The 27,428-nt window shown below is 35.0% G+C and overlaps 1 protein-coding gene across 3 annotated transcripts in view; it reads right to left on the bottom strand.

The window, feature by feature from the left end:
- Window positions 1-2,189: 2,189 nt before the first annotated feature.
- The window catches only part of ASB14 (ankyrin repeat and SOCS box containing 14), a 568,121-nt gene continuing 542,882 nt past the window's right edge, over window positions 2,190-27,428 (bottom strand). For all 3 annotated transcript variants that reach the window (XM_044078761.1, XM_044078762.1, XM_044078763.1), the window contains 2 exons: window positions 12,986-13,139; window positions 2,190-3,539 (listed from right to left, as the gene is read on the bottom strand). In XM_044078761.1, coding sequence (XP_043934696.1) covers window positions 3,361-3,539; window positions 12,986-13,139 — 333 coding nt within the window. In that variant the 3' untranslated portion in view covers window positions 2,190-3,360. The remainder of the gene's footprint in view (window positions 3,540-12,985; window positions 13,140-27,428) is intronic.

Here is a 27,428-nt window from a genome sequence, read left to right as displayed (position 1 = left end):
TGCTTCTAGCCCAAAGTCTAACATATTTGAAGAAGACATGGTAGAATAAAATTAAGTTACGATATAATATTTGCATACCTAAGTTCATCCAATCATTCATTTATTCCTTATCTGGTATCTGCTTTAACCTATTTATGAACACCTTAATTTTCACAAAAGCAACCCATTTGTATTATGCCTAGTGTAGAGTTGCAATTAAATTCGGTGAATTTTAGTGCTTAATGTGATAGACTGCCATGAGCTACACACTACAGGCAAAGGCTTGATTTGCATGGATCCATACTGTGACCATGGGGTGTAGGGTTGTATATCTGAAGGAAAGTTGTACTGGATCTTATATAGCAAACAAAAAAACATATAAATAATCTGGTTAAACCTGCACTGTGAAGTGAATGTCGGAATGATTTTAAAATATGCTACAAGCACATGAAACTAGTTTGGCCTAGATACTGAAACAGAAAAAAAATATCAGAATTGTTATGTTTAGTTGAACCAGCTAAATTGCAGAGTACTGGGAAAATAGATAAATGCAGTGAGAAGTTTAACAAAAGCAACAACGTTTTTAGATTAATTTCAAATGCAGATAAGGTACTTGCTGTTTCTATCTGCAATAGCAACCTTCTTTGACATGCTGATTTAGATTTTTTGCTGTGTCTCCAAATCAATATCAATCCCTAAATCTATGGCTACAGGAGTCATGCACACATAAAAAAGTTGTAAATGTTCACCTGTCATTCACTTAAAACTTCCTATTCTGATGCAATATTTATAAAGTATACATTGCAATGTTTTTACTATTGCAAGTTTTATGTAATTTTTGTGCTGCAATTCTGCAAGGGCTATTACAATTACATTATACAATAGTGTCAGGAACCAAAACACAGAAAAAAGCTGAATAAGGGATATCAACCGAAACACTCAAAAACAATAAAAAGAAATCCCCATCATGTACCACTAGCCGTGTTTATTAAATAACAAAACTATTAAAACTGTTAAGCTTTTTCATCCATATATTGATCAGGACTTCATCAGAACTGTATGTGCCGGGTATTTGCTTTTATTATATGATAATGTCTCATTTTTATTTAAAAACGAGCACTCTGATTGGAAAACCCAACCGACATGCCTGTTGTAAATCTAGCATATATCAATAGAAAAAAAGTCTAGCCTCTGAAGTACCATTGAGCAGCTAAACTTTCTATTGGCATATGTTGGGAGAAAAAAACAGATAAGTTCTGCAAAACTAAAGAAACAGAAACATACCTGATGTTCCTTGTATTTCTGCACTGTCCCTCGTAGAGTTTTGTTTTTTTTAACAGAAAAAAACAGCAACGAAGATTTTCTTTTCTCTGTTGCTTTTCCTGCACTGCACAGATATACTGTGCAAGTGTGGGAATGCAAGTCAAATATGCATGAGCAGTGCATCACCCTACAGAAGGCAATGCAGAAAAAGGCTGACATGCCTTTATACAAAGACAGTATTTAAGAAAGGTAAGCAATTTATTTCTTAAATAATGTCATTGTATAGTAGCAATAATCCACTCATGTATGGGTTTATCAAGATTTACCCACACACAGATATGGCTTATTGCTTAAATATATTATATTTTGCATTCATTATGAAACTAGTTCATATAACAGGGCCACATTGTAAGTGGAACTCTGTCATCTCAGTACTGTCTGTACTCATGTTATTTGTATAAAAGTGAAATGTTGTGCTTAATACACTAGGGTTGCTTCCCTTGTTTGGTGGAGTTTTGGAATTACACTTCTATGAACCAAACTGCTCACTGACTGCTGTCAAAAGCATGGCTTCCAACTCCAACCTGAATTTTGCAAACTAGATCCATGTGAACATATGAAAAAAACAATTCCTTAAAAATGAGCCAACTGAAAGTACAGTGAATGGCTGCCCTTTGGGAATGTCTTTCTTATGTACAGCATGGCTCCCCACACTCCCATGTGCTGGGGAGCCATGAAGTACTGTGAATGGTTACCCTTTGGGAATGTCTTTCTTATGTACAGCATGGCTTCCCACACTCCCATGTGCTGGGTGCTTTCTCATGTACAACCTGCACCCCCCCCCCACTCTCCCATGTGCCATGTGCTTTCTCATGTACAGCCAGGCCCCCACTCCCCCATGTGCCGTGTGCTTTCTTATGTACAGCCTGGCCCCCCACTCCCCCATGTGCCATGTGCTTTCTTATGTACAGCCTGTCCCCCCACTCCCCCATGTGTCAGGTGCTTGCACACCTGACATCATATATTCAACTCTGAGGTTATTGTCCTTAGTGGAAATAGGCAAACCTTGAGTGTTGCAAACTTCTCCTATTAATGTGTGTATTGGTCAAATTTTATTCTCTTAGCACTTAGCCATCTCACACCTGCTAGGCTGCCTTCAAAACTTCCTCTTTTAATGAATACTGTCCCCCATTTTACACAATACAAGTCACTTAATAAATTGCACCAAATACATCTCTTGCCAGGAGTTCTCTCTGTCAGATGTTATACTTTAATTTGTAGCGTGTTGACTGAAACCTCACACCATTGAATCCAACTGTCTTCCAGTTTGCAGGATTTTATGTAATACCCCCTCATCATGCATCCCTTTTCTGGCACTGTTTGTGTGTGTGTGTGTGTGTGTGTGTGTGTGTGTGTGTGTGTGTGTGTGTGTGTGTGTGTGTGTGTGTGTGTGTATCACATTTAGTCGCCAATACCCACCCATCGACTGTACACAACACTTTACCCCCAAATCACTATATTTATATCATCCTCAATATAAAACCATCTTACCAATCAATTTTATCCACCTCTTCCACCATACAAAATATAAATCAATGATAACATCCCCCACTTAGGTTTTTATCTTTCTGTCATAAGGACCAATATATTCAGACAGTGGTTTAGCATTATGGTTTTTACATTAAAAATCTTATTTCAAGCAGGTTCTGTTTGCTTTCAAGGAGGAAATAAACAGCACATATAAAATGTGAATTCTTTTCCTAAATATTGCAACAGTCTACATGCCATTTACATATTAGCAGCTCTTCATAAATCTCATTTACTGTACATCAGTCAGGAATATTCTTCATTAATATATTATATTTCCATATTTGAATAAAAACATTGTTGGGTAAAACATGGACTGTCCTATCTTAATAATTTGTCAAATCACATATTCCATTGGAGAAAAGGCTCAATGTATTCTGTTAAAACAGTTTCAATTAATTCTGTGTAGCCCAAAGACAGGGCTCCCTTTAAATCCTAAATGGTGCTGGCATTGTGATAAATTAGCAATCAGTACTGCAGCTGATGATATCTCAGCAAAACCATGTTATATAGAATAGAAAACTGCAACAACTAGTGCAAGGCGGTCAGCCTTCCTTGGCCGTAAAGGTCATACTCCTTGTACAATATGTAGTCTTTCAGGCGCTTGGGCAGATGAAGGAATGTCATGAAGACAGGACAGCGCAGGTGCAACCGTCCCATGCACTTTCGAATCTTCAGCCTGCAAAGGTGCTTCAGTGAGCGTGTATTTGCTATAATAAAAATATATATAGAATTAAAGACTAACTACAAGACCATTTTTGTTACACTGAATTAAACACAATAAGTTTGCTTTAGATTATGTGTACTTTAATCAGCTTAATAGCAATGTACCGCATTCTAACTCAGATTAAGAATTTTGAAAACTCCAAGAATGCTGTGGGAGAAGAATATTATTAATAAAATATTCAGCAGTCATCAGTTTGTTTCATGGCTTCCTGCATTTTATGATCACTAACATGGTTTAACCTTTGTTCTGTGATTGCAGGTTTACTATCAAAATGTTGCAAAACAATTGAATTCCCGGTCAGAAACACTAACAGAATGCGCAAATGAAAAATAAAGTCTGCTCACAACATCGACTCATATACCTGACAACTACAGAGTCGATGTTAATGTCGAACACAAAAACATACAGTGCACAAATTACATCACGTCTTCGCAGGCGGCAAGCCCTCCCTGCACCCCCACACCTCCTGCTAACTACATATTCCAACTCTGAGATCGCACTACAGTGAGGAAAGGGATGAATGTCCCAATCCCCACTGTACCGTGATCTCTAGCCCTTAGATCGACTTCATATCAGCCAATGCACAGTGGCATTCGCTATGAACCACTGATGGTTGACAACACGGCAATCGACCATCTGCCATCTGATATCCCATTTGCAGAACATCTGCACTCAGAATTTTGATAGTAAACTGTGATTACATCTACTTCTTTCAAGAAACTAACAGTACTAATGTCTTTCGGCTTTTCCCGGTTAGGGGTCGCCACAGCGGAACTCCGGTCCGCTAATGATTGGCAGTGAATTTTTTACAGTGCCAAGTTGCCAGCCCAACACCCAACCTTCAAAGAAGGCACACCCATTGATGCATGCACCTACCTGCATGTCTTTAAATGTCACTCAACCGCGGGGAAAACATGCAGACTCCACACAGAAGGTGCTCCAGCTGAGAATTGAATGGGAGAACCTTTTGCTGTGAGGCGACAACGCTAACCACTGCACTAACAGTAAGAACAGAAAAAAAAAACAGCATGTGGCTTCTGTGCACTTAACTGTCAAGATGTGTGTCACTTTCATTTTACGTATCCCAGCATTCTTTGTAGGTATAAGTATCATGATTGTCAACTATTCAGGAGCATGTGGAATGACATATTTATTTTATGATGGAAATTATCCTGCATCACTTGCCTCTGTGGAAAGTCTACTATAAAGCTTTAGTGCAATATGATTAACTGTATTGTTATAGTTAACAAAAAGCATATTTTATATGCCAGCTGCACTGGTGTAGAAGAATAAAGTCCTGACTATAATGCACATATTCTGGGTTAGACCAGTGGCTTCGATGACTGCAGAAGCTGGAGTGGGAGGACGGGTGCACCCACCTGGGCAAATCAAGGCCAGCCAATGCCACAATCCCTCAAAGGAGACAAAGCAATGCAAAGGATGGTCTGGCAGCTGGTGTCTGGGTGCCAAGATGCTTCTCTGGTCGCCACCCTCATTAGTCCACAGAACAGTGCACCCACACAGAGGAAGGCATTGTCATCTTCAAGCTGATATAGGTCATTAGTCCCAGCACCTATATGATGTGATTACAACTTATCACATCAGCTAGGAATATTCTTTAATATATTATGTTTCCATTTTTGCATAAAAACATTGTCAAATCACATATTCCATTGCATACTGACTGCTGTCTTTGTGCTGCAGTTTTGCAAGTGCCATCATAATGGCTCAGCTAATGCCAGACGGCCATCTTGCACCATGTGCCATTATAATGGTTTCAATGGTGTGAGATTTTAGTCAACAAACTGCAAATTACATTATACCAACTGAAAGACAGAATTCCTTGCAACAGATGAATTTTGTGCAATTTATTACTTTAGTGACTTGTGCTGTTTAACTGGGGGATTGTACTCACTAAAAGAGGTGATTTTATTTATTACTTAAGTGACTTGCGCTGTTTAAATGGGGGATTGTACTCACTAAAAGAGGTCATTTTATTTATTACTTAAGTGACTTGTGCTGTTTAAATGGGGGATTGTACTCACTAAAAGAGGTCATTTTATTTATTACTTAAGTGACTTGCGCTGTTTAAATGGGGGATTGTACTCACTAAAAGAGGTCATTTTATTTATTACTTAAGTGACTTGCGCTGTTTAAATGGGGGATTGTACTCACTAAAAGAGGTCATTTTATTTATTACTTAAGTGACTTGCGCTGTTTAAATGGGGGATTGTACTCACTAAAAGAGGTCATTTTATTTATTACTTAAGTGACTTGTGCTGTTTAAATGGGGGATTGTACTCACTAAAAGAGGTCATTTTATTTATTACTTAAGTGACTTGTGCTGTTTAAATGGGGGATTGTACTCACTAAAAGAGGTCATTTTATTTATTACTTAAGTGACTTGCGCTGTTTAAATGGGGGATTGTACTCACTAAAAGTGGTCATTTTATTTATTACTTAAGTGACTTGCGCTGTTTAAATGGGGGATTGTACTCACTAAAAGAGGTCATTTTATTTATTACTTAAGTGACTTGCGCTGTTTAAATGGGAGATTGTACTCACTAAAAGAGGTGATTTTATTTATTACTTAAGTGACTTGTGCTGTTTAAATGGGGGATTGTACTCACTAAAAGAGGTCATTTTCCGAGGTCTCCTTGCACTCATTACTAAACTGCTGTCAAGGCCAAAACCTACTCTCATGGCTGCGTCAATATTGGCCTGTCTGGCCATCTCTCAGAACTTTAATGTAGCTCATTAATAACCTTAAAATGAAGCCTGATGAAAAGGCATCACTGATTTACTGAAATGACAAATCATCTTTAGTGTTGTAAATATATTTCAAGACTGTGCTTGACTGCGGAAATACAAAGCTTTTAGATACTCTGGCTCTATTTACATTATCTACCTGCAAAGAGTGATATGTTGCACTTTTTATATGCAGCAGTTTAAATTCAAGGTGCAAAACTAGTCACATTTATTTATTTTTAAGTTCCTTCATGTATAATTATAATCCCCTTTTTGGTATAAGACAAAAGGCAAGAGAAAGATGTTTGTTATGAGTCCATTTGATTCACCATCTATCCCTTTACTGTTCTCAATTTGATATTTTGGCACTGAGTTAAGATGTACTGCTCCGATCAGAGAAAGGTTTACTGTTATCAATTTAGCCCATATGGCTGAAATAAAGTCTTTTCATTAAACTAGTAGAAAATTAACCATCCTTGACTTTCACTGTACAATGTCTGTGTGCCAGCCATTTCTCTTTTCTAAAATGACACCTAGGGGTGTTTAGCCCCCCCTTGTCGTATCAAACCCCACCTTCACAAATATGCCAATATTCACTCCTGTTCCTGCATGTGCGTTACATCTCCAATGACAATAGTGATATCTATCGCTCTGTGCTTTGTTACCCAGTTCTGTGATACTGGAGAGGGGCATAGAGAATTGCAGTTTGAAGTAACATTCCAAGAAGGCAAATGCAGTTTCCTGTTTGGGGAAAAAACAGAAACTTCAGTAAGGTGCAAAACTTGTTAAAAGGGTTCCCTGCATAACTTTAATCAAAAACAGACAAGTATCTGAATCAAAATACAGCACATATTCAAAACTGAAACTTCTATTTGTCCAGACAAAACCTTGAGAGGTGCAGTGGTGTAACAGGACTGCTGCCTCAAAGCACTTAGTGCTCTGGTTCAATTCTTAGCTGGTGGGCCTTCTTTGCAGAGTCTGCATGTCCTTTATGTGTGTACATGAGATCTTTAAGGGTGCCCCTGTTTCCACCCACATCAAAAAATGGCTTATCCGTAAAGTTCTTGAATACTGAACTAGCAAGCCTGCAATGTCATGTGCTTTGCACACAACAGAGACATTTCCTGCTCTATTCAGCAAACAAGCATAAAGAGATGAGATGGAGCTTGATTAGGAGTAGAGTGTATGCATGCACACTATGTACACAAACCCACATGTGCAAAGATGGTAGAACTCCATTAACTAAGTCTGCAGACATGTATAGTGAAGATGAAGCCATGGCAATGGGCAACATACAGCAAATAATATATATATATATATATATATATATATATATATATATATATATATATATATATATATATATATATATTCACACACACACACACACATACATATACAATGGATATAAAAAGTTTACACAGCCCTGTTAAAATGCCATTTTTTGTGATATAAAAAAATGAGACCACAATAAATCATTCCAAAACTTTTCCTACCTTTAATGTGATCTATAACCTGTACAATTCAATTGAAAAACAAACAAATCTGTTAGGGAAGAAAACATAAAAAATAAAAAATGTACAATAAGCTGGTTGCATAAGTGTGCACACCCTTAAACTAATACTTTGTTGAAGCACCTTTTGATTTAATTACAGCATTCAGTTTTATTGGGTACACACCTGCCATCAATTAAAAAGACTCTGATTAACCCCAAATAAAGTTCAGCTGTCCTAGTAGGATTTTCCTGACATTTACTCAGTTGCCTGCTACAGCAAAAGCCATGGTTCACTGAGAGCTTACAAAGCATCAGAGGGATCCCATTGTCGAAAGGGAGAAGGGTGCAAACGAATTCCCACAGCATTGGATATATGGAATACAGTGAAGACAGTCATCAAAAAGTGGAGGAAATATGGGACAACACTGACATTGCAAAGAACTGCATGTCCCTTCAAAACTGATGAAAAGACAAGAATAAAACTGGTCAGGGAGGCTGCCTTGAGACCTACAGCAACACTGACGGAGCTGCAGGAATTTCTGGCAAGTATTTGTTGTGTACTACATGTGACAACAATCTCCCATATTCTCTATATGTCTGGGCTATGGGGTAGGGTTGCAAGACGGAAGCCTTTTCTTACACAGAATAACATCCAGGCCCGGCTAAAATTTGCAAAACAATACATCAAGTCTCCCAAAAACATGTGGGAAAATGTGTTATGATCTGATGAGAACAAGGTTGAACTTTTTGGCCACAATTTCAAAAGGTATGTTTGGTGCAAAAATAAGACTTTGCATCACCAAAAGAACACCATCCCCACGGTGAAGCATGGTGGTGGCAGTATCATGTTTTGGGGTTGCTTTTCTTCAGCTGGAACTGAGGTTTTAGTCAAGGTGGAGGGAATTATGAACAATTCCAAATACCAATCACTTTTGTCCCAAAACCTTCAGGTGTCTGCTAGAAAGCTGAAAATGAAGAGGAATTTCATCTTTCAACACGACAATGACCCCAAGCATACATCCAAATCAACAAAAGAATGGCTTCACCAAAGGAAAATTTAAGTTTTGGAATGGCCCAGCCAGAGCCCAGATCTAAATCCAAAAGAAAATCTGTGGGGTGACCTGAAGAGGGCTGTGCACAAGAGATGCCCTCCAAATCTGACAGATTTGAAGCACTTTTGCAAGGAAGAGTGGGCAAATATTGCAAAGTCATGATGTGCCATGCTGATAGACTCCTATCCAAGAATGTTGAATGCTGTAATTAAATCAAAAGGTACTTCAACAAAGTATTAGTTTAAGGGTATGCACACTTATGCAACCAGCTTATTGTACATTTTTTTATTTTTTATATTTTTCCCCTAACAGATTTGTTTGTTTTTCAATTGAATAGTACAGGTTATATGTCACATTAAAAGTGGGAAAAGTTTTGAAATTATTTATTGTTGTCTCATTTTTTTATATCACAAAAACCTGGCATTTTAACAGGGGTGTGAAAACTTTTTATATCTAAAAACCACAAATTCACCAGTAGGACTAGTAGACACAAGTTTATAAACTTGTGTCTACTAGTCCTACTGGTGAATTTGTGTTTTTTAGTTTTTATTTTCACCAGTTTGCTACAATTATTTGGTTTTAGTAAACTTTTTATATCCACTGTATAAAACAGTAAAAAATGACAGAAAATTGTCAGATCAGATCAACTGTACTGCCTTAAAACACAACGAAATAGAAAAAAAATAATATATTCTAACAAAATGGTAGGACTCAAAAATGGCAAAATGCTCCAGTGTAAAAAAGACAGCTTATTCAAAACTCATAAGCACTTTTACAGCTTCTGCTGCTTCATCAGATGCTACTACTTATCTCTGCAAACTACTCCATTAAGTATACAACCACTGATTGCTAACTAATCATGTCATAAAATTTAAACACACAGTTACATATTGTTTAGACCTGGTATATACCACCTACATAGAGAAAAACCTTTAAAACGTTATACAAAAATATACAAAATTTATATAAAAAAATAAGACTATATTAAATAAATAACAAAAAATTGCTAAACATAATTATCTAGTTAAAGGTCTGGATTTTAACTGAGGCTCAATAGGTACAAGCTCATTCTGTCCATGACCATAGTCACCCCTCAATCTGATTATCCATTTAACTTCTAGTTGTTCCGTTACATTTCTAATATCACCACCCATTATAGTTTCAAAGACTCTACCTATGGCCATAAATTTAAATGTGTGCTCTGGACTAATAGCCTGAACATGCTTCACCAGGGCACTAACTTTACTGTTCTTATAGATATAATCAATGTGTTCCTTAATTCCCTCTTTCAATGACCTGTCAGTCTTGCCTGCATACAACTTCAAACATTTTAAACAATAGACCAAGTAAACTATATGCTCAGTGTTGCAAGTAGCAAACACTTCAAAACGATAAATTGTCTTTTGGTCAGGATGTTCAAACTGTGCTGTGCTGTCAATAAATTGACAAATAGAGCACTTACCAGAAGGTGTGGTAGCTTTAACCTTATATTCATATGATTTACTAACAAGGTAACAAAGTTGTCTCTTCAGAGACTTCATATTTTTGAACAAAAACCTGGGTCTAGGGTCTACTAATTTACTTTGTTTCCTTATCAGTGGTCAGAATATTCCAGTATTTTCTTATAACTTCCATATAGGAAGAAACATTAGTTGAATAATACAAAGGAAATCTTCTCAGTTGAAGTATTCCTTACCTGTTTGCATTTATTATCCCGTCTAGAAAAATATGGTTTAGCTTTGGTGGTCCTCAGACATTCAATTAAATTAATATTGCTCAGAATGTCTTGAAACTCATAACTCCTCTCCTCTAGTTCTCTATGCAAAACATTAACTTGGCTATTAAAATCATTCTCTCGAACAATTAGCCTTGAGGCTCTAAATATTTGGTTTCTGACCACATTATTAAAAATATGGGGTGAATGCATGCTATCCCTCGAAGGTAGATGGTTGACATCACACGGTTTCCTACATAACTGTTTTGCATACATAACTAGAGGAGAGGAGTTATAATATGCAAGACATTCTGAAGAAAATCATATCATGTGCAGACTCCACAAATAATGGGGGGACAAAGGCCCACAAATAGGGACAAATTTTTAATACTGCTTTTACAAATTTAGAAATTTGTAGACTAACAGGTTTTGCAATTAGCATGGATTTTCTGAAGGATATGAAGTCTGAAACTCAAATATCTGTCATTATTTTCTGACATCAGTCCTCAATGATTTGCTAGTGATTTCCCAGGTATGATCAAGGTATATCTTGACTGCCTGTCCTGCTCCTTTCTCTATAACTGGTAAATGATCATCTGCTAACTCCACTTGGACAGCACATGCTATAAGACCCCACCATCCAGAGCTAGCCATGGTGCAGCATTGTATAATGGTGCCTGTGCTGTCCTTTGATGTTTTCACCTCCTTCTTTATATGACACATGAAGTGCTCTGCCCCTAACCCTGCAATGTTGGGTTCATGAAGGTGTGGACAGGTCTGTAGCAGCAACTTGTTATCCTGCAAAGGACAAAGTTATGGCCTTTCCTTAACATACTGCATCCTTCCTTTTCTGAACAACACCAGTATATCTTATCATCTGCTTGCTGTTCTACATGGTAAATGTATCCCTCTAAATCACCTTGGCCCTGTTTTTCCTGCACCTTGCCTGTACTTGTTAATGTGGCCAGTGATACCTGGTGCACAACTTTTCCATATTCAAGTGTCCTTCTGGGGTCCTTCTATGTCTCTCTATTACTTTCTGCAGATATGCAATATGTAACAAAGCATTATCTTCTCTTATACAGTGCAGAGCTCGTTAGACCCCTCTGTCTGCTGGGTTCCTCGACTGCTCAGATGAGCAAAAACGCAGGTAATTGAAAGTGATATTGTGAGATCCCGATACAGCGAAGATCGGAAAATGTGCCCTTTCCTCACTGTAGTACGATCTTGGAGTTGGAATATATTTTTAGGGGGTTGGGGGGCGCAGCCCCCCACAATAGCAATTTTGATTACCTGCGTTTTCGCTCATCCGAGCATTTGAGATTCTGAGTTTTCGTTTATGTAATATAGACCCTGTCTGCAGTATACACAGTGCACAGCTCTTTTCTATATTCAGTCTGATAAAGCAATAGCTTCTTTTTTTTTTGCAAATATACACTTTCATGGCTCACTAATTGGTTTACAGGAAATTTCTGTCAGCTCTGGCTTCCTATGCTACCTTTAACCCTAAAAAAGCCATCCCTTATGTGGTTCTCCATTGAAAATCCTGCATGTATGTGCTTTGTGATAAGAAACTACACGCTTGTATTTAGTTATTTGAATTTGTTACCAAGGTAAAGTACTGAACAGTTCTGGGAAATTTCGGTCTCGGCCTGGGGTCAACAACTGACCAGACACACAAAACACAGAGAGTATAATAATATATAAGTGATAATAAAACAGAATGGCAGAGTAGACAAACTGCCTTTGGGAATGCAGGTATGTGACAGTTCCTTTCCCAAGTTTTAATGTGACGCATTGTCCACAGCAAATATTTAAACTTCATTCTTTCATAACAGAAGCATCTCAGAGAGATGCTGGTAGGTAAACTGGTGATCCTCCAAACTGTTATAGACAAAGCGTGTGTGTGTGTGTGTGTGTGTGTGTGTGTGTGTGTGTGTGTGTGTGTGTGTGTGTGTGTGTCTGTGTGTCTGTGTGTGTGTGTGTGTGTGTGTGTGTGTGTGTGTGTGTGTGTGTGTGTGTGTGTCCTATGATGAAAAGGCAAACTAATCATCCTTACTTCTCTGCCTTTTGCTAGTTGCTGGGATAGTTTCTACACTCCCTATGACCGTCAATAAGGTACAATTACTATAAGAAAAAGAATGAAAGAGTGAGTGAGTGAGTGAGTGAGTGAGTGAGTGAGTGAGTGAGTGAGTGAGTGAGTGAGTGAGTGAGTGAGTGAGTGAAAACCTGGAGAAAAGTATAACAAAATATTGAGAGTCATTTCTGAATCTAAACATTACTGACTTTTAAATAACAAAGGTCAAATAATTGTAAACTGGTTTGTTACATTTTACATAGCAAAACACTTGCTTTTTACATTTTTAAAATGTAAGCAAATGAAACAGTAATAACTGCATTTAGTTTGAAAAGGTACTTACACAGTAAGTGCTGTATGTCTGGCCATTCCTTTTGCTCAGTGATGGTAGCTTTCAATTTAGAGCAGAGCTTCACATAATCTGTATAGTCCAACATAATCCGCACAAGTTTCCCAGAGAGGTGCTTCAACCAGATGAGAGATATTACTTCACAAAACTAAACAAAAATAAAAGGAAGCATTAGGTTTCATCTATCTTCACCTTTAGATTTATTTATTTGTATTTTTCTCATTCACAATGTTGTTTGTTCTTTATTTGCAGTTTGCTCTTTAATCAGCAAAATACAACTGAAGAGTTTATTTTGAGATGTTTCCATAAGTACCACATACTGTACTACATTTTTACTTAGCTTTATTAGAAGTGTGATTTAAAGTGTAAGATGAAAACTTGTGGGCAATATACAAAGGTAAGCTTCAAAGAAAATATATGTTTATTTTTACGTTAACCATCATAAACATTTCAATCCTGCACATAAAAATATTTTGATATATTTTATTGTTGTGGGTAAAGTACATCAATTTCACTGATTTTACCAAAACACTTCTATTATCATATAAACATATATTGAAGTAACCAATACAGCATTTTTCTTTGACGTTTTCTTTCCCATGTGCCTGTGAATATATTCCACTAAATATTTTTTTTTTATTATTTCAAATAAGATGTCTTAAACATTACATGAAATAAAGATAAATAACATATTTACAATTCTAAAACATTACTAACTTCAAACCATTATATAACTATTTACATTGGTGTCTATGCAAATAACATTGAAATTCTATATTATATAAAGTTAGAAACATAAGATGATATATCTTCTTCGATCTTTTCAAGTATTTCCAGTACTTTCATCCAAGAGTAATAGTAAGAAGTAATTTTTTTAGTTCTGTTCTTCACTGTTAATATTTCCATGTGAGCAACTGTTGTTAAAGTCTCAAATTCCTTGAACGTAGGTGAAGCCTCATTTTTCCAGTGTATAGTTATGATTTTACGTGAAATTGCCAATAGTGACCATAGGATTTTAGTGTCTTTTTTTGGTACACAGTTTGGAATAGGAGAGTTGAATAAAATTAAAGACTTTGTTAATTGAAAATTATCATTATAAACAGACTGAAAAAAATAGTTAATGGATTTCCAGTACATATTGAGACATATACATTCATAATACACATGCTGCCAATCTGCTTTTATCTTGGTATGGCATCTCCAACATTGATCTTCAATAGAATACATTTTGGCTAACCTATGTGGTGTATAGAAACTTCTGTGTAGATATCTCCAAATGAATAATTGCCAGTATTTTGATAATGTAGAAAATTTGGAAGATTTTAGAATATTACTTTTTTCTTCTTCAACTGGAGGATGGTTGTTTATTAAAGTATAATCCCAGTATGATTTTTCATGATAGTTTTTTGTTTTTTTAACAATTTTATAGATATTAGACAAATAACCTGTACCCTGATAAGGCTGCTTTGTGATAAGAGTAAGGTATTCAATGAGTTTTGGAGCTTCATGTCTAACTGAAGGTTGCATTTGTTCTATTTTATTTATAATAAAATGCCTTAGATTTTGTAAAAACAGCCAATTGTCTTTATTTATATTATAATTATAAATTATCTGTTCCTTTGTTAGAATTTTCCCTTTCTCTATAAGTTGATGCCAAAAGAGTAATGTTTCTTCTTTAAGTATATTTATTTTAGATATTTGGACTGTATCTAGAATATTTGGTGTAAAAGCTATAGAGAAAATAAGAAAAATCCAAGAATTAATATTTGGTATTTTGTTTATATATGTTTTGAACTCTAAAAGTGTAGAGCTTATATAGTTTGTTGGCAATTTATTAATATTATTCCTTTTCCCTAAAAAATAATCTTTTAACATCCATATAAGGGGTGATGGTATTACTGTTAAGTTGTCTTGTATGTGATTATAATTGATTTCTATGTAAATCTGCTCATGGGCTTGTTTCCATATAGGTGTGTATGAATTATTTAACCATAGTGTTATGTTTTTAATAACAGATGAGGTAATATATAAATCAATATCCGGTAAATTAATTCCACCATCTTCCCAATCTGGCAAATGTTTATTTAAGGCTATACGGGGTTTATTTGGAAACCATAGAAAATTTAACATTAGTTTATTGTATCTTTGAATAATATATTTGGGAGGTAGCAATGAAAAATTTTGTATTAAGTATAATATTTTGGGAAATATGATTATTTTAATAAGATATAATCTGTCTGCTGTTGAAAAGATATATTTATTCCAGTAACCAATTGTTTGTTCTATTTTGTCTAGTATTTTATTATAGTTAAATATTAGTGAATCTGTTAATTCGTTGAGTAGATTTATTCCCAGATATAATAATTTACTTTCTGTTACTATATATTTGGAAAATCTTTTGTTTATATTATTTTTTTTTACAATTACAGGGCATAATTTTAGTTTTGTTTTCATTAAATTTTAAGCCTGAAATATTTTGAAATTTATTCATGGAGTTAAATAGAGCATTCAAAGACTCATTTGCATCTGAGAGAGTTAACAGTATGTCATCAGCAAAGAGTTGGGTTTTAAGGTTTAACATTTTATTAATACAAATGCCCTTTATGTTATTGTTTGATCTGATTTGATTTGCAAAGGGTTCTATGAGTAATGCAAATAACAATGGTGATAAAGGGCAACCTTGTTTAGTTCCCTTTTTGATTGTTATAGGGCCTGATCTATATGATCCCAGTTTAACATATGCAGTAGATTTTTCATACAGTATTTGGATAAGATTATTAAAATTAGAAGGAAAGTTATATTCTTTTAAAACTAGTGAAAGTTCCAGTTAACCAAATCAAAAGCTTTATTAATATCTAATGAGATTACATTTAAATCTAGGACTTTATGTTTGCTATAATCTATTAATGTTAGTATTCTTTTAGTATTATCTGAAGTATTTCTTCCTTTAATAAAACTTGTTTGATCTTTGTGAATTAAGAAAGGAAGAAAGTGTTTGATCCTATCTGCGTATATAGCCATAAACATCTTATAGTCTATATTGAGTAATGATATTGGTCTATATGAGGAACACTGCTTCTCATCTTTATCTGGTTTGATAATTGTGGATATCAATGAATATTTCCAAGAGGGTGGTATATTCAAATCTTTATTGGCTATATCATATACTTTTAATAATAAAGATATGACTTGATTGGGTATTAATTTATACATTTCTGGTAGCATACTGTGTGGGTCAGGTGCTTTATTTGTCTTGAGCTTTTTAATTTGTGATTTTAATTCTGTCATATTGATTGGTTTGTTTATAATGTCTATTTGTTCTTGTGTTAATTTAATATGAATATTGTTTCTAAGTATTTTTTATATCCTTAGTAGGTGTATCTTGAGTATTTATGGAATTATCAATGTTAAATTGGAGTCTGAATGCTTCTAAAATGTCATTTAGTTCCGTAACTCTTTTGTTAGTATTAGGAATAAATATTTATTTTATTTGCTTAGATTTATTTTTTTTTTGTTCTATTAGTTAAGTATCTCAGGTGTGCTGAATTAGTAGAGTATGAGTTTATTTTTATCTTTTCTAAGTTAATCATAATCTTATGATGTAGCAATTCTGTATACTTCTTATTGATTTGTGTAAGTTCTTGAACTTGAGTAGCATTACCATTTTGTATTTCCAGTTTCAATTTATCTGCTTTGTTTTGTAAGTCTAGCATATCTTTATTCCATAACTTCCTTTTATTTATGTACCAGGATAATATCTTCCCATATGTAACTACTTTTAATGAATCCCAGACATATATTTCTGAAATATCTTCTGTGTAATTTACTTCTAGAAAGTTTTTGATTGTTTCTTCATAAAATTCTTTGAAATCTGTCAAATTTGTGATATAGGAAGGTATCCTAGTAATGGGATTTGAAAAAATGGTGTAATCTCTATCTCAAAGACTATGGCATTATGATCAGATAAGGGACAATTTATGATTCTGACTTTGTCAATTTTTGTTATTAGGTCATTGGCAACATATATTCTATCAATTCTAGAGTTAGTTTTATATCTATGAGAATAAAATGTGAAGATTAGTGAGTCTGGTTCTGCAAATTCATTTATATCTTTTAAATACAATGTATCTATAAATTTTGATAGTGCTTTAGAGATAGGTTGTTTTCTTCTTTTGGATTTAGAATCTGTATCTTTTTCATTCATTATATAGTTGAAGTCTCCTGCCAATATCAGGCTACCCTTAGTTAAATGAATTATCTCTTCAAAATGCTGTTTAACTGTTTTTAATCCTAGTCCTGGGATCCAATATAGATTTACTAATGTATAGATTCCCTTATTTAACTCTATTGAAACTAGACAAAACATACCTGATGTATCTTGATGAGTAGTAATTATTTTAGGTGTTATAGTTGAGTTGCGAAGTAGTATACCTACTCCTCTTTTTTTTTTTGTTTTGTATTGAGAGTTTATTAGTACTGTGTAATTATTAATATTTAAGTTGTTTATATCTCTATCTAATAAGTGTGTCTCTTGTAAAAAGACTATTTGTGGTTTATGTAAGTTTATGTACTTGAATAGGTTTCTCCTTTTATTACTATTATTTAGACCATTAACATTTATGGATAAACATTTCATTTCCTAGTTTTGAGTTTGTTTTATGTGTGAGTTTATGTAAATATTGTTTATTCTTAGTTCCATCTTGGATTTAGAATTCAAAAAGTTTTTCTTGTATGATTTTTGCATGCTTCTGAGTGACACCAAAGTGATAGAATAAAAAAAAAAAAAAAAAACAAAGAAATTCCAAACTTGTAATTCTTAACCTTAAAAAACATTCCCTATCGCTATGAAGTAATATACCTCTTTGTTTGGTTAGTGAATCTAACCAAACAAAACTTCCTACCCTCACAAATAATATTTGGATCAGTTTCACTTATCCTCTTAGTTTTTAAATAAAGATAATTGAATAATATATTAAGATAATCTAATCAGCTAAAATATATACATATATTCTTTACTCATCTTATTGTAATTCAATAATACTTATTTCTAATCAGGTTTCAAAAAGGTACAAATATTTAAATTAAGGTAGTATCATTTCAAAATAATTTAGGGTATTATAAACATCATGTTAAAATCTGTAACTGTATATTTCATACATCTGTTGAAAACTATTTACTGACATTACTGTATAATACAATACCATTGTTGTGAAATTGTTTTAGACTACTGGAGTCCGAAACCAGTGTTTGAATTAATATTTGCAAAGTCATATTGGAATAAAAAACATGAATAGTTCTGAAACCACATCATATTTCATGTTTAACATAAACTGAAATGCAATACGATGTACAAGTATATTAATATTTCTTTAGTAGACATTAAATATGTTCCTCTGATTGCATTTTTCAGCTTTTCAAAGACAATTCCCATGGCTGGAGACAACAAGATCACAATTTAGACATCTCCCTTATCCAGGAGACTACTTATAATGTTGTTACTTGATTGAGTGTTTTGTTGTTAACACTTCTATCAACTTTTAGAGGGACTTTGTATAATCAAAACTGACACAGTACAGAGGTAAAACTGCAGTGCACTTGACCACATTTTTAAAGCAAACATCTATGTATATCACATATTAACTCTTACAGCTTAGACTGACACTTAACCAGTGAGTTTATCTGCTGACAATAAGTGCTGGAGATATAATTTTGACTTACTTAACACCAGTAATTTAATCTTATGACTGAATAAAAGTATACTGGAGAACATATCAAAATAATGGAAGCTGCTAAGATTTAAACTATTATGTATGAAAATGTTACAGGTTAACATTTCTAACCCATTTTGCAGTAAATAGACAAAATGTATTTAAACTATGGGGTAACACCTTTATTATGTCAAAAAGGTGTTTAAGAAGCTTGTTTTCCCTCTAACATCAGAGGATAGCTATGGTGATCCATGCACTGCAAGAGTATTATTTATCCTGGTAATTGCTTTATGACTGTATATAGAAATATTTAATTCAAATAATTAACTGGCATTACAACAATATTTCTCAGAAAAGTTGTTTTATAGTTAATGACTAGATAGAAAGCATCATTGAGAGGATACATTTATCAAATGTCAAGTGCTTTAGCTATAATATAAGTGTCCCCTCAAATTAATCCCCAATGAATTTACTGCTTACTAAACTTGCAGACTAATATTGGCGTCTTTTCATGTAGTCATATTGGAACATGAAAATGCAGGTCTGCTGATTAGGAACAATCAGGCTCCCAACTGCTAGACAATACATTTGTCTGCAGAAAGGTTTAAGAATTACAGTTGCATTGTCAAGCATTTTTGTTTACACTAACAGTAACATGATATACCCACATACACTAGTCTTGTATCATTCTTGATAATGTAAAAAGCCAGGTAATATTATAAGAAGGGTGTAGCCACAGCCAGGTAATATAATAAGAAGAGTACAGCTGCAGTCATTATTCAGATGAGCAAATGGGAACAGCATGAGCCATCTAAGGATGGATAGCTCGTTGAGTACCTGCCACAATGTATGTTCATAATGCATGGTAACTTAGTAATAAATTAGGGTGTGGGCTAAGACTCTCCCTCTTCTACTCAAATTAGATTTAATACAATATGTGTGTAGAACACAGATGCTTCGAGAAAGTTCAAAGCTATATGGGATATAAATATTGTATAATTGACACATTGGGTTAAATCCACTGTTGTTATGTTACTTATTATAGTTGTTTATATAATTATTGCTTCTACTTTCTCTATCTAGTATATTATACTGTTATTTAAATGTTTGATTTGCTAAATGTACATTTAACCTTCTTGTTGCATCCCATTTGTCCATTTGAGGGCATATTTTGGTAGCAGGACATTAGTAGTATTTTGTAGGAGCACCAGAGTGGGAAATGGCAATTTTCCTTAAAATAAACCTGTCAGTTGCTTGACATTTACTAGTTTCTTTAGAGAATTTGTAAAACAGCAGTGATTTTATTTGCTGATGATTAATTGCTGCTCTTTAAACTCTGCTGTATAAAACATAGTAAGGGATAGCTAAAATGTCTGGAAATCTAAACTGACAGAAAGACAAGCATATATATGTTCTTATCTATCAAGGTGCTAGAAGACATCGGTAGCCATAAACTGAAAGTGCTTCAAAAATATATATCTGTGTATATTTATATGAACCTTTTATATTATTTACGTTTCCTTAGAAGGAATTTAGGTTTCTGTATCTTTAAATGTGAACCTAGCTTATTTTCTGACTAGACGTCAATTAGAAAGAGTCAGGGGATGGCATACACAAGTAAATGCAACAAGCAATAAGTAACTCAAGTTTCTAGTGATGTTTGTGGCTGTTAAATTGTCTCGAGAACCAAGCGGGAAAAGGTATGTGTTTTTTCTTTTTTCTTTTCCCTTCTCTTACTTGGTGACAAACTCATGTAGTGTGCACGCGAGCACTCTAGTTTGCGGAGTAGTGTTCACAACTATCAAACTTTGCATTTTAAACATGCTATGCCTTATTTCTCTACAAAAGAAAAGACAACAGGATATCTAAGCTAGTCACAAGCATCTTTCAACTCCAGATGTCCGGAGCCACAACACACCTGACTTATAGCCTCAAAATATCACTTAAAACATATTTTTTCACTGGACTATATTAGTATGTGCATATGGGTCAAAGGCAGAACATCTTTTAAGATTATTTAAAGTAGTCTTATGATACATCCTAACTGAAATACTTCATTTCAAAAGCAACACATTTCCGCCCAGCATTAGCATTTATCCAAACAGGGACACTTTTAACTTATAAAAAGTAATGCTGTCAGGGATATAACTGATAATAAGTTATATAGCAGCCATTACTATGCCTATTAAGCACTATAACCATATACTGATTAAAATATTATAAGTTAATGAAGATTTTATAAAATAAGAGAAAAAATAAAAACAACAAAACACAAAGAGAGAAAATAAATAAATAAATAAATAAATAAATAACTATTTGGGAACATTATTATGCATTGATTACTCTGATTAAGAATATGAAAATAATAGATGGATAATAATGAAAAATAGAGTAATGTTTAAATTATGCTTAGTATATTTATGTGATTTGAGATAAATGTATTTATATTTATGCTAATTTTAACATTTAAAATATAATTGAAAACAGTACCTGTTTTGGTGTAACTTGAAGACAGTAAGAACTTTTCTTTTGTTGTTAGTATTATTATTTAGATTTTTACAGAATATAACATATGTAAGATTATTTGTCCTTTAGTTTTTTTTTTCTTTTGCTCAACAGTTTTCCAATTATTTACTTCAGCATTTCTCTTCGGTGTACTTATTGTCCAGTCCATAGATTCTTCATGTGTTAGGATGTTGTTGTTGGTAAGGTATTTTATTGCTGAATCTACTGTTTCAAAGATTTTTATTCCATTTGGTAGAAAAACTTTTAGTCTTGCTGGGAATAAAAGATGGACTTTCAGTTGCTTTTTCTTCAAGGTTTTCATTATTGGTAGAAATTATTTTCTTTTTGAAACCACCTTTGTAGAATAATCATTGTCAAATCTTATTAATGAATCATTGTATTTGATGGGAGAATTTGCCCAAGCATTTCTTAATATAAGATCTTTATCTTGTGTAGAAAAACATCTCACAATTATAGATCTCGGCTTGTTCTTACCCGGAGAAGAAGCATTTCCAGAAGCTGCTAGTGAACTATGCGCCCATTCTATACTATATGAAAGAGCTTCAGGTATTTTTGTTACATCTGGTATCCAGGTGGTAAGAAAGTTTATCATATTGTCCCCTTCAGATTTTTCTGGTAGACCATATATTCTAATATTATTTCTTCTTGTTCGATGTTCCATATCATCAAGCTTTTCTAGTAAATGTGTTCTGTTGAAGTAAGAATTCAGTTTGTTGTTCTTCTATTTGGACTCTAGTGTCAATGTCACTTAATGACTGTTCAGTAAGTGATATCTGTCCTTTCTGCTGTGTAAACATTTCTTGAAGCTGTTCCAGTTGTTGTGAGCACTTTTCTTTAAAAGTATCTATTTTATTGTCCATCTTGTCGATTTTTATTGTAAGTTCCTGTATATTTGTAATGAGAGACTGCAGGTCTTTTTTGAGAGAAGAGTCTTGTGCTGTATTCCTTAGATGACTCATGCTGTAAAGCTGATATTGGTGCTGATTTTCCAGTAATTAATTTGACAGGAATTATTCAAGTTCTGACAATAAAATTTTTCTTATAGATGCTCAGAGTTATTAGAAATAAGTTAGTAATAAAAATTTCTTCAAATTAAATATTATTTTGTAAAATTCCTGTCAGGAATTGTATTGAGGTAAGAGAGCTGAAATGAAGTGCAGCTATCAGTTCAGCATCCTAGCCACGCCCCTCTGCCTGTGAATATATTGATAACTCTAAAGCCCCAACAGTAAATATAGCATTTTTCTTTGTCACGTTTTCTCTCCCCTTTGCCTGTGAATCATCTAACTGCCATTACTTGTACAATTACCAACACCAGTGGAGTGAGAGCTGTTCATGATGTGGTTGTCTTACAGGCAACAATGAGAGATTTTTTTAATTTTTTGTCATAGCCCCATCCTCCAGTGGCTGACATGAAGGCTTGGCATGCCTCCCCCATAGTTGTGTACTCCCCACCTCCTATGCCCTGCAAAGTCAGCTTGGCAGAGTTTAAACAAGTCATCAGTCCATGTTGCTACATGCCATGCACCCTTGTCTCCAGTAGGTGTCAGCATTGTACTAGTCCAAATCACTGTCCTCTCCCAGACTAGGAAAACTGACACTTTCTGCCCCCCCGCCCCACCCAGTGCAGTCAGTAATCAGTCTCAGGTCTTCCAGATCATTGTCAGGATTTCATCCTTGGGTGCCACAGAGGCCGAACAATAAAAACAGCATTTGCTAACCTTTTGATAGAGCTATTGATACTATGTTTCACTTTGTAGTATTCTAATATTAGCAACATATTTATGAACTGTATGACTGCGGTGGTGGTGCTGTGGTAGCGTTGTCGCCTCACAGTAAGTCGCTGTCCTGTTCGATTCTCAGCTAGAGCATCTTCTATGTGGAGACATGCGTGAATGGGCGTACCTTCGTTGAAGGTTGTGCGTCAGAGCTGGCAACTCGACACATACAAATATACTGCAAATCATTAGTGGATCGGAGTTCCACTGTGGCGACCCCTAACTGGGAAAAGCTGAAAGACACAACATAAAGACTCTCTATCATATGTATGTTTGGAGAAAGTACCTATGTATAATACAGCTCTTGAAGAATGTACACTGTCTTGCTGATTATTCTATGTCACAGACTGCTGTATACTTTATCTGTGTAACCTCATCTTGTAAATATTGAACTATGTAATTGAGGAACATGTAATTCCTTTGAATCACCATTATAGTGTGATTTAAACATTAATGCTAGAGTAACAGCAATATTTCTTTCACTGTTTGTGGGCAAAATGTTTATGCCCTCAATGTACTAACCTAAATCCATATAATCAATGTCTTTTGTCTTCTCCCATTAGGGGTCACCACAGCGGGTCACCAGTCCGAAGATTGATTGGCAGTGGAGTTTTATGGTGTTGCGTTGTCAGCCTGACACCCAACCTTCACAGAAGGCACACACACACACACTCAAACCCACTTACATGTCTTTAAAACTCAACTGCAGGGAGCAGGGAGGACATGCAGACCCTGCACAGAAAGTGCTCCAGCCAAGAATCAAACCAGGGAACCTCTTGCTGTAAGGCAACAACACTATCTGCTGCACCACCATGGCCGACACTAACCTAAATCCATATAAATATATATATATATATATATATATATATATATATATATATATATATATGTGTGTATATATATATATATATATATATATATATATATATATATATATGTATATGTATATATATATATATATATATATATATATATATATATATATATATGTATATATGGGTCCCCTTCACTACACCGACACGCTACAAAGCCGACACTGAAAACCCCCACACGAAAAGACCGATGATGCAGATGATCGACAAGGTGAGATCCCGACAGCCGAAACACAGACATGGGCAACGTGTGAGCGCGACTCGGTAAGTGTGCAATAGTGAGGGATTTAGGGTTCGGGAGCGGACAGGTAAGTGTGCAATAGTTAGGGATTTAGGGTTAGGGTGCAGGAAAGGTGAGTGTGCGGTAGTGTCGGACTTAGGGTTAGGGTGCGGGTAAGGTAAGTATGTGATAGTGATGGACTGTACTTTTAGGGGTGGGTTAAGTGAGTTAGGGTTAGGGTGCGAGTAGGGTGAGTGTGCAATAGTGATGGACTTTATGTTTAAGGGTGGGTTAAGTGAGTTAGGGTTAGGGTGCAGGTAGGGTAAGTGTGCGATAGTGACGGACTTTAGGTTTAGTGGAGGGTTAAGTGAGTTAGGGTTAGGGTGCAGTTAGGGTAAGTGTGCAGTTGTGTCGGACCTTAGGGTTAGGGTTTGGGTTAAGGTTAGTGCATGTATAGTTGTGTGAAATGTGTAGTTTACGTTTTGTGTGTCGGTGTTTTGGGTGTTGGTGTTCTGGTGTTCAGTTTTGTGAGTTGTCAGTATTGTGTGTTTTCGGTCTTTTGGTGTCGGTGTTTTGGGTGTCGGCTTTGTGGCGTGTCGGTGTAGTGAAGGGGATCCATATATATATATATATATATATATATATATATATATATATATATATATATATATATATATATAAGCCGCGGTGGCACCGTGGTTGCATTGTCACCTCACAGCAAGAGGTTCTCCCGTTCGATTCTCGGCTGGGGCGCCTTCTGTGTGGAGTCTGCATGTCCTCCCCACGGTTGAGTGGCATTTGAAAGACATGTGTAAATGGGCGTGCCTTCGTTGAAGGCTGGGCATTGAGCTGGCACCTCAGCACCATAAAAATCTACTGCCCATCATTAGTGGACTGGAGTTACACTGTGGCGACCCCTAACCGGGAAAAGCCGAAAGAAGAACAAATATATATATATATATATATATATATATATATATATATATATATATATATATATATATATTTTATAGATTTCATTGTGCCTGTGGCTGGGGTTATGAATGAAAATTGTGTATGGACCAGTTCATTTACCCAGTTAATAGGCAGACAGCCAACCATTTGTAGAAAACCACCAGATGTCTACCAAATAAGGCCTTTTAGTCATGCCTGATGAAATCCTTATCTTTTAGGATAGAAGTATTGTTTACTTGTTTATAGGGCCTTACTTGATGACATCGGTTGGTTTTCTTGGTTGCTAGTTTTTATTCTACAAACAACCTGGTGACTGTTCGTCTGTTTGTTTTCAGACAACCAATCGACCAAGGAAGTACATTTGACAGACTACAACATTATATCATAATAAACACTTTTTTAACTCAACTGACTTCATGGTGTCACTAATAATTTGCAATATGTAATTTTAAAATAATTTTTCCTTACATTTTTTTTAAACGTCTCTTCAGAACTACCATTGCTAAAGACCTCTTTTGTAAATGATAGTTTAATTCCATTGTTATTAATTTAATAGTTTACACTGACAACCACCCCCACACACACACACACACACACACACACATAAATGAGATAATCAGCTGCAATAGTAGACTAAAGGAATCAGAGGTATGGGGACTGCACATTGTGGTTTGTGAAATGTGTGTTTTTCTCTGAGGGGTGAATTGGCATGCTCTTTCAACAGCAACAGTGAGGTGTGGCATTTCTTTATACTGCTGCTGTTTAGGAGTAGAGGGTCTTATAATTTGGATGAGTACAGTTCAGACAGGCTGATCATTTTCACTTCCTGGTACTGTTTAGACTCTAATTTCTCCCATGCTTTCTTAGTTTATGAACTGATAATATACACATCATAAGGGTTTAACTCTATATGTTTCACACTCCTATTTTAAAAGCCATCCTTGTAGCATAGAGATCGATGTTTGTATTCAAAGACACCTACTAAACTAACAAGGATTTACAAAACAACTTTCATGTGTCATTCCAGCGACAGTGACTTAAAAAGCACCTTTATGGTTTAAGGAGTAAACTACAAATGTGTCCATAGAATGACCAGGAGGTACCAATAGCCTCTCTGTTACTCAACATTTCAAGAAAACAAATAATATAGTTACAAAGTTTTCCACAACAGTAACTACTAGTAAGACTAGCCTGTTGGTGACATCCTATGTGATTTAAACTACATGATATCCACCAAAATGCTAATTTATTTATAAATACATTTACAACCATGTAGTAAGAATCTTTATGTTCAACATCTTCGTATCCTGTATAGGAAGGGTTAAAATGTGAAAATGCATTGCGTGCAAAGAAATAAGCTAAAATGAGTTGTTTTTCTTGTGAGGAATTTGCTGACCAGAAAGGAATGCACAGATGTTACCTTGGTCCAGGCACAGGCCTATCTTGGGACTGACCTCTGACCAAGGAGGAGTGCATAGATGTTGCCTTGATGTAGGCACCAACTTATCTTGTGTCTGACTTTTGACCATCTAAGGCTCCAGTGAGTGAATTTATAGCCTTGACTGAAATTTCTTGTCTAGTAACCAGCTGCTGTGTATGTATAGAAGAGGGTATAAAAACCCATGTAAAGTGTATAGAAATTAGACTGCTGACATACCAAGTACTTTGTGGCAGGTCTCCATGCATGTAAAATAAATTCTTTTTTGGCCTACCTTTTTGCTGCGTGATTCTTCCAGTATATATTAAGAGTATTAAAATCTTTTGACATTTCTGGCGCCCAAGAATGTGGGTCCACCTCTTCACGGTACGAATCGCATAAGAGGGACTGAAAAACCTGTACAGGAAGGGGAGAACGAATCTCGGGCTCCCTTGAATGGAAAGACCTCCGACGAAGACGTCGTAAGTAGAGGCCAGTCACTCTTAGATTCGATCCGTGGGATGGTGACGAACGAGGGCGGAAGATCCGCAGTAAGGTAAGCTTTTTTTATTTGTAAAAGTTTTTTAAGGGACTAGTCATAAAGGAATTTCTTTTGTTTAAAATTTTACAAAAGACCGGTAGAGATCTCAGGAAAAGGAAACAGTTTTTCTTTTTAATAAGAAAAATTGGAATGGGAAGCAGTTGTTGTGTTAGTAAGGGCTGCTCAAATAAAAGGACTGAGGATGAGGAATATATGTTTAAATTACATCCGAAAAACTTGAAATATATGAAAAAATGGAAGAAAAATTATGGGTTTAGTGGTACCTTAAATAGATCAGAATGTCAAAATCTAGTGAGAGACCTGCGCAGGGACACAGGAGGTAAGGTTAACAAACAAAAAAAGGTAATAAAGAGATATAAGGACCAATTTTCAAATAAGGGAAGTAGTGGCTCGAGTGCAA

The sequence above is a fragment of the Protopterus annectens genome, chromosome 7.part1, assembly GCF_019279795.1.
Source record: "Protopterus annectens isolate FY-2018-M chromosome 7.part1, PAN1.0, whole genome shotgun sequence".
NCBI classification, from domain to species: domain Eukaryota; kingdom Metazoa; phylum Chordata; order Ceratodontiformes; family Protopteridae; genus Protopterus; species Protopterus annectens.
Note: the sequence above shows the minus strand (reverse complement) of the source record. Positions and strands in the feature narration are given on the sequence as shown.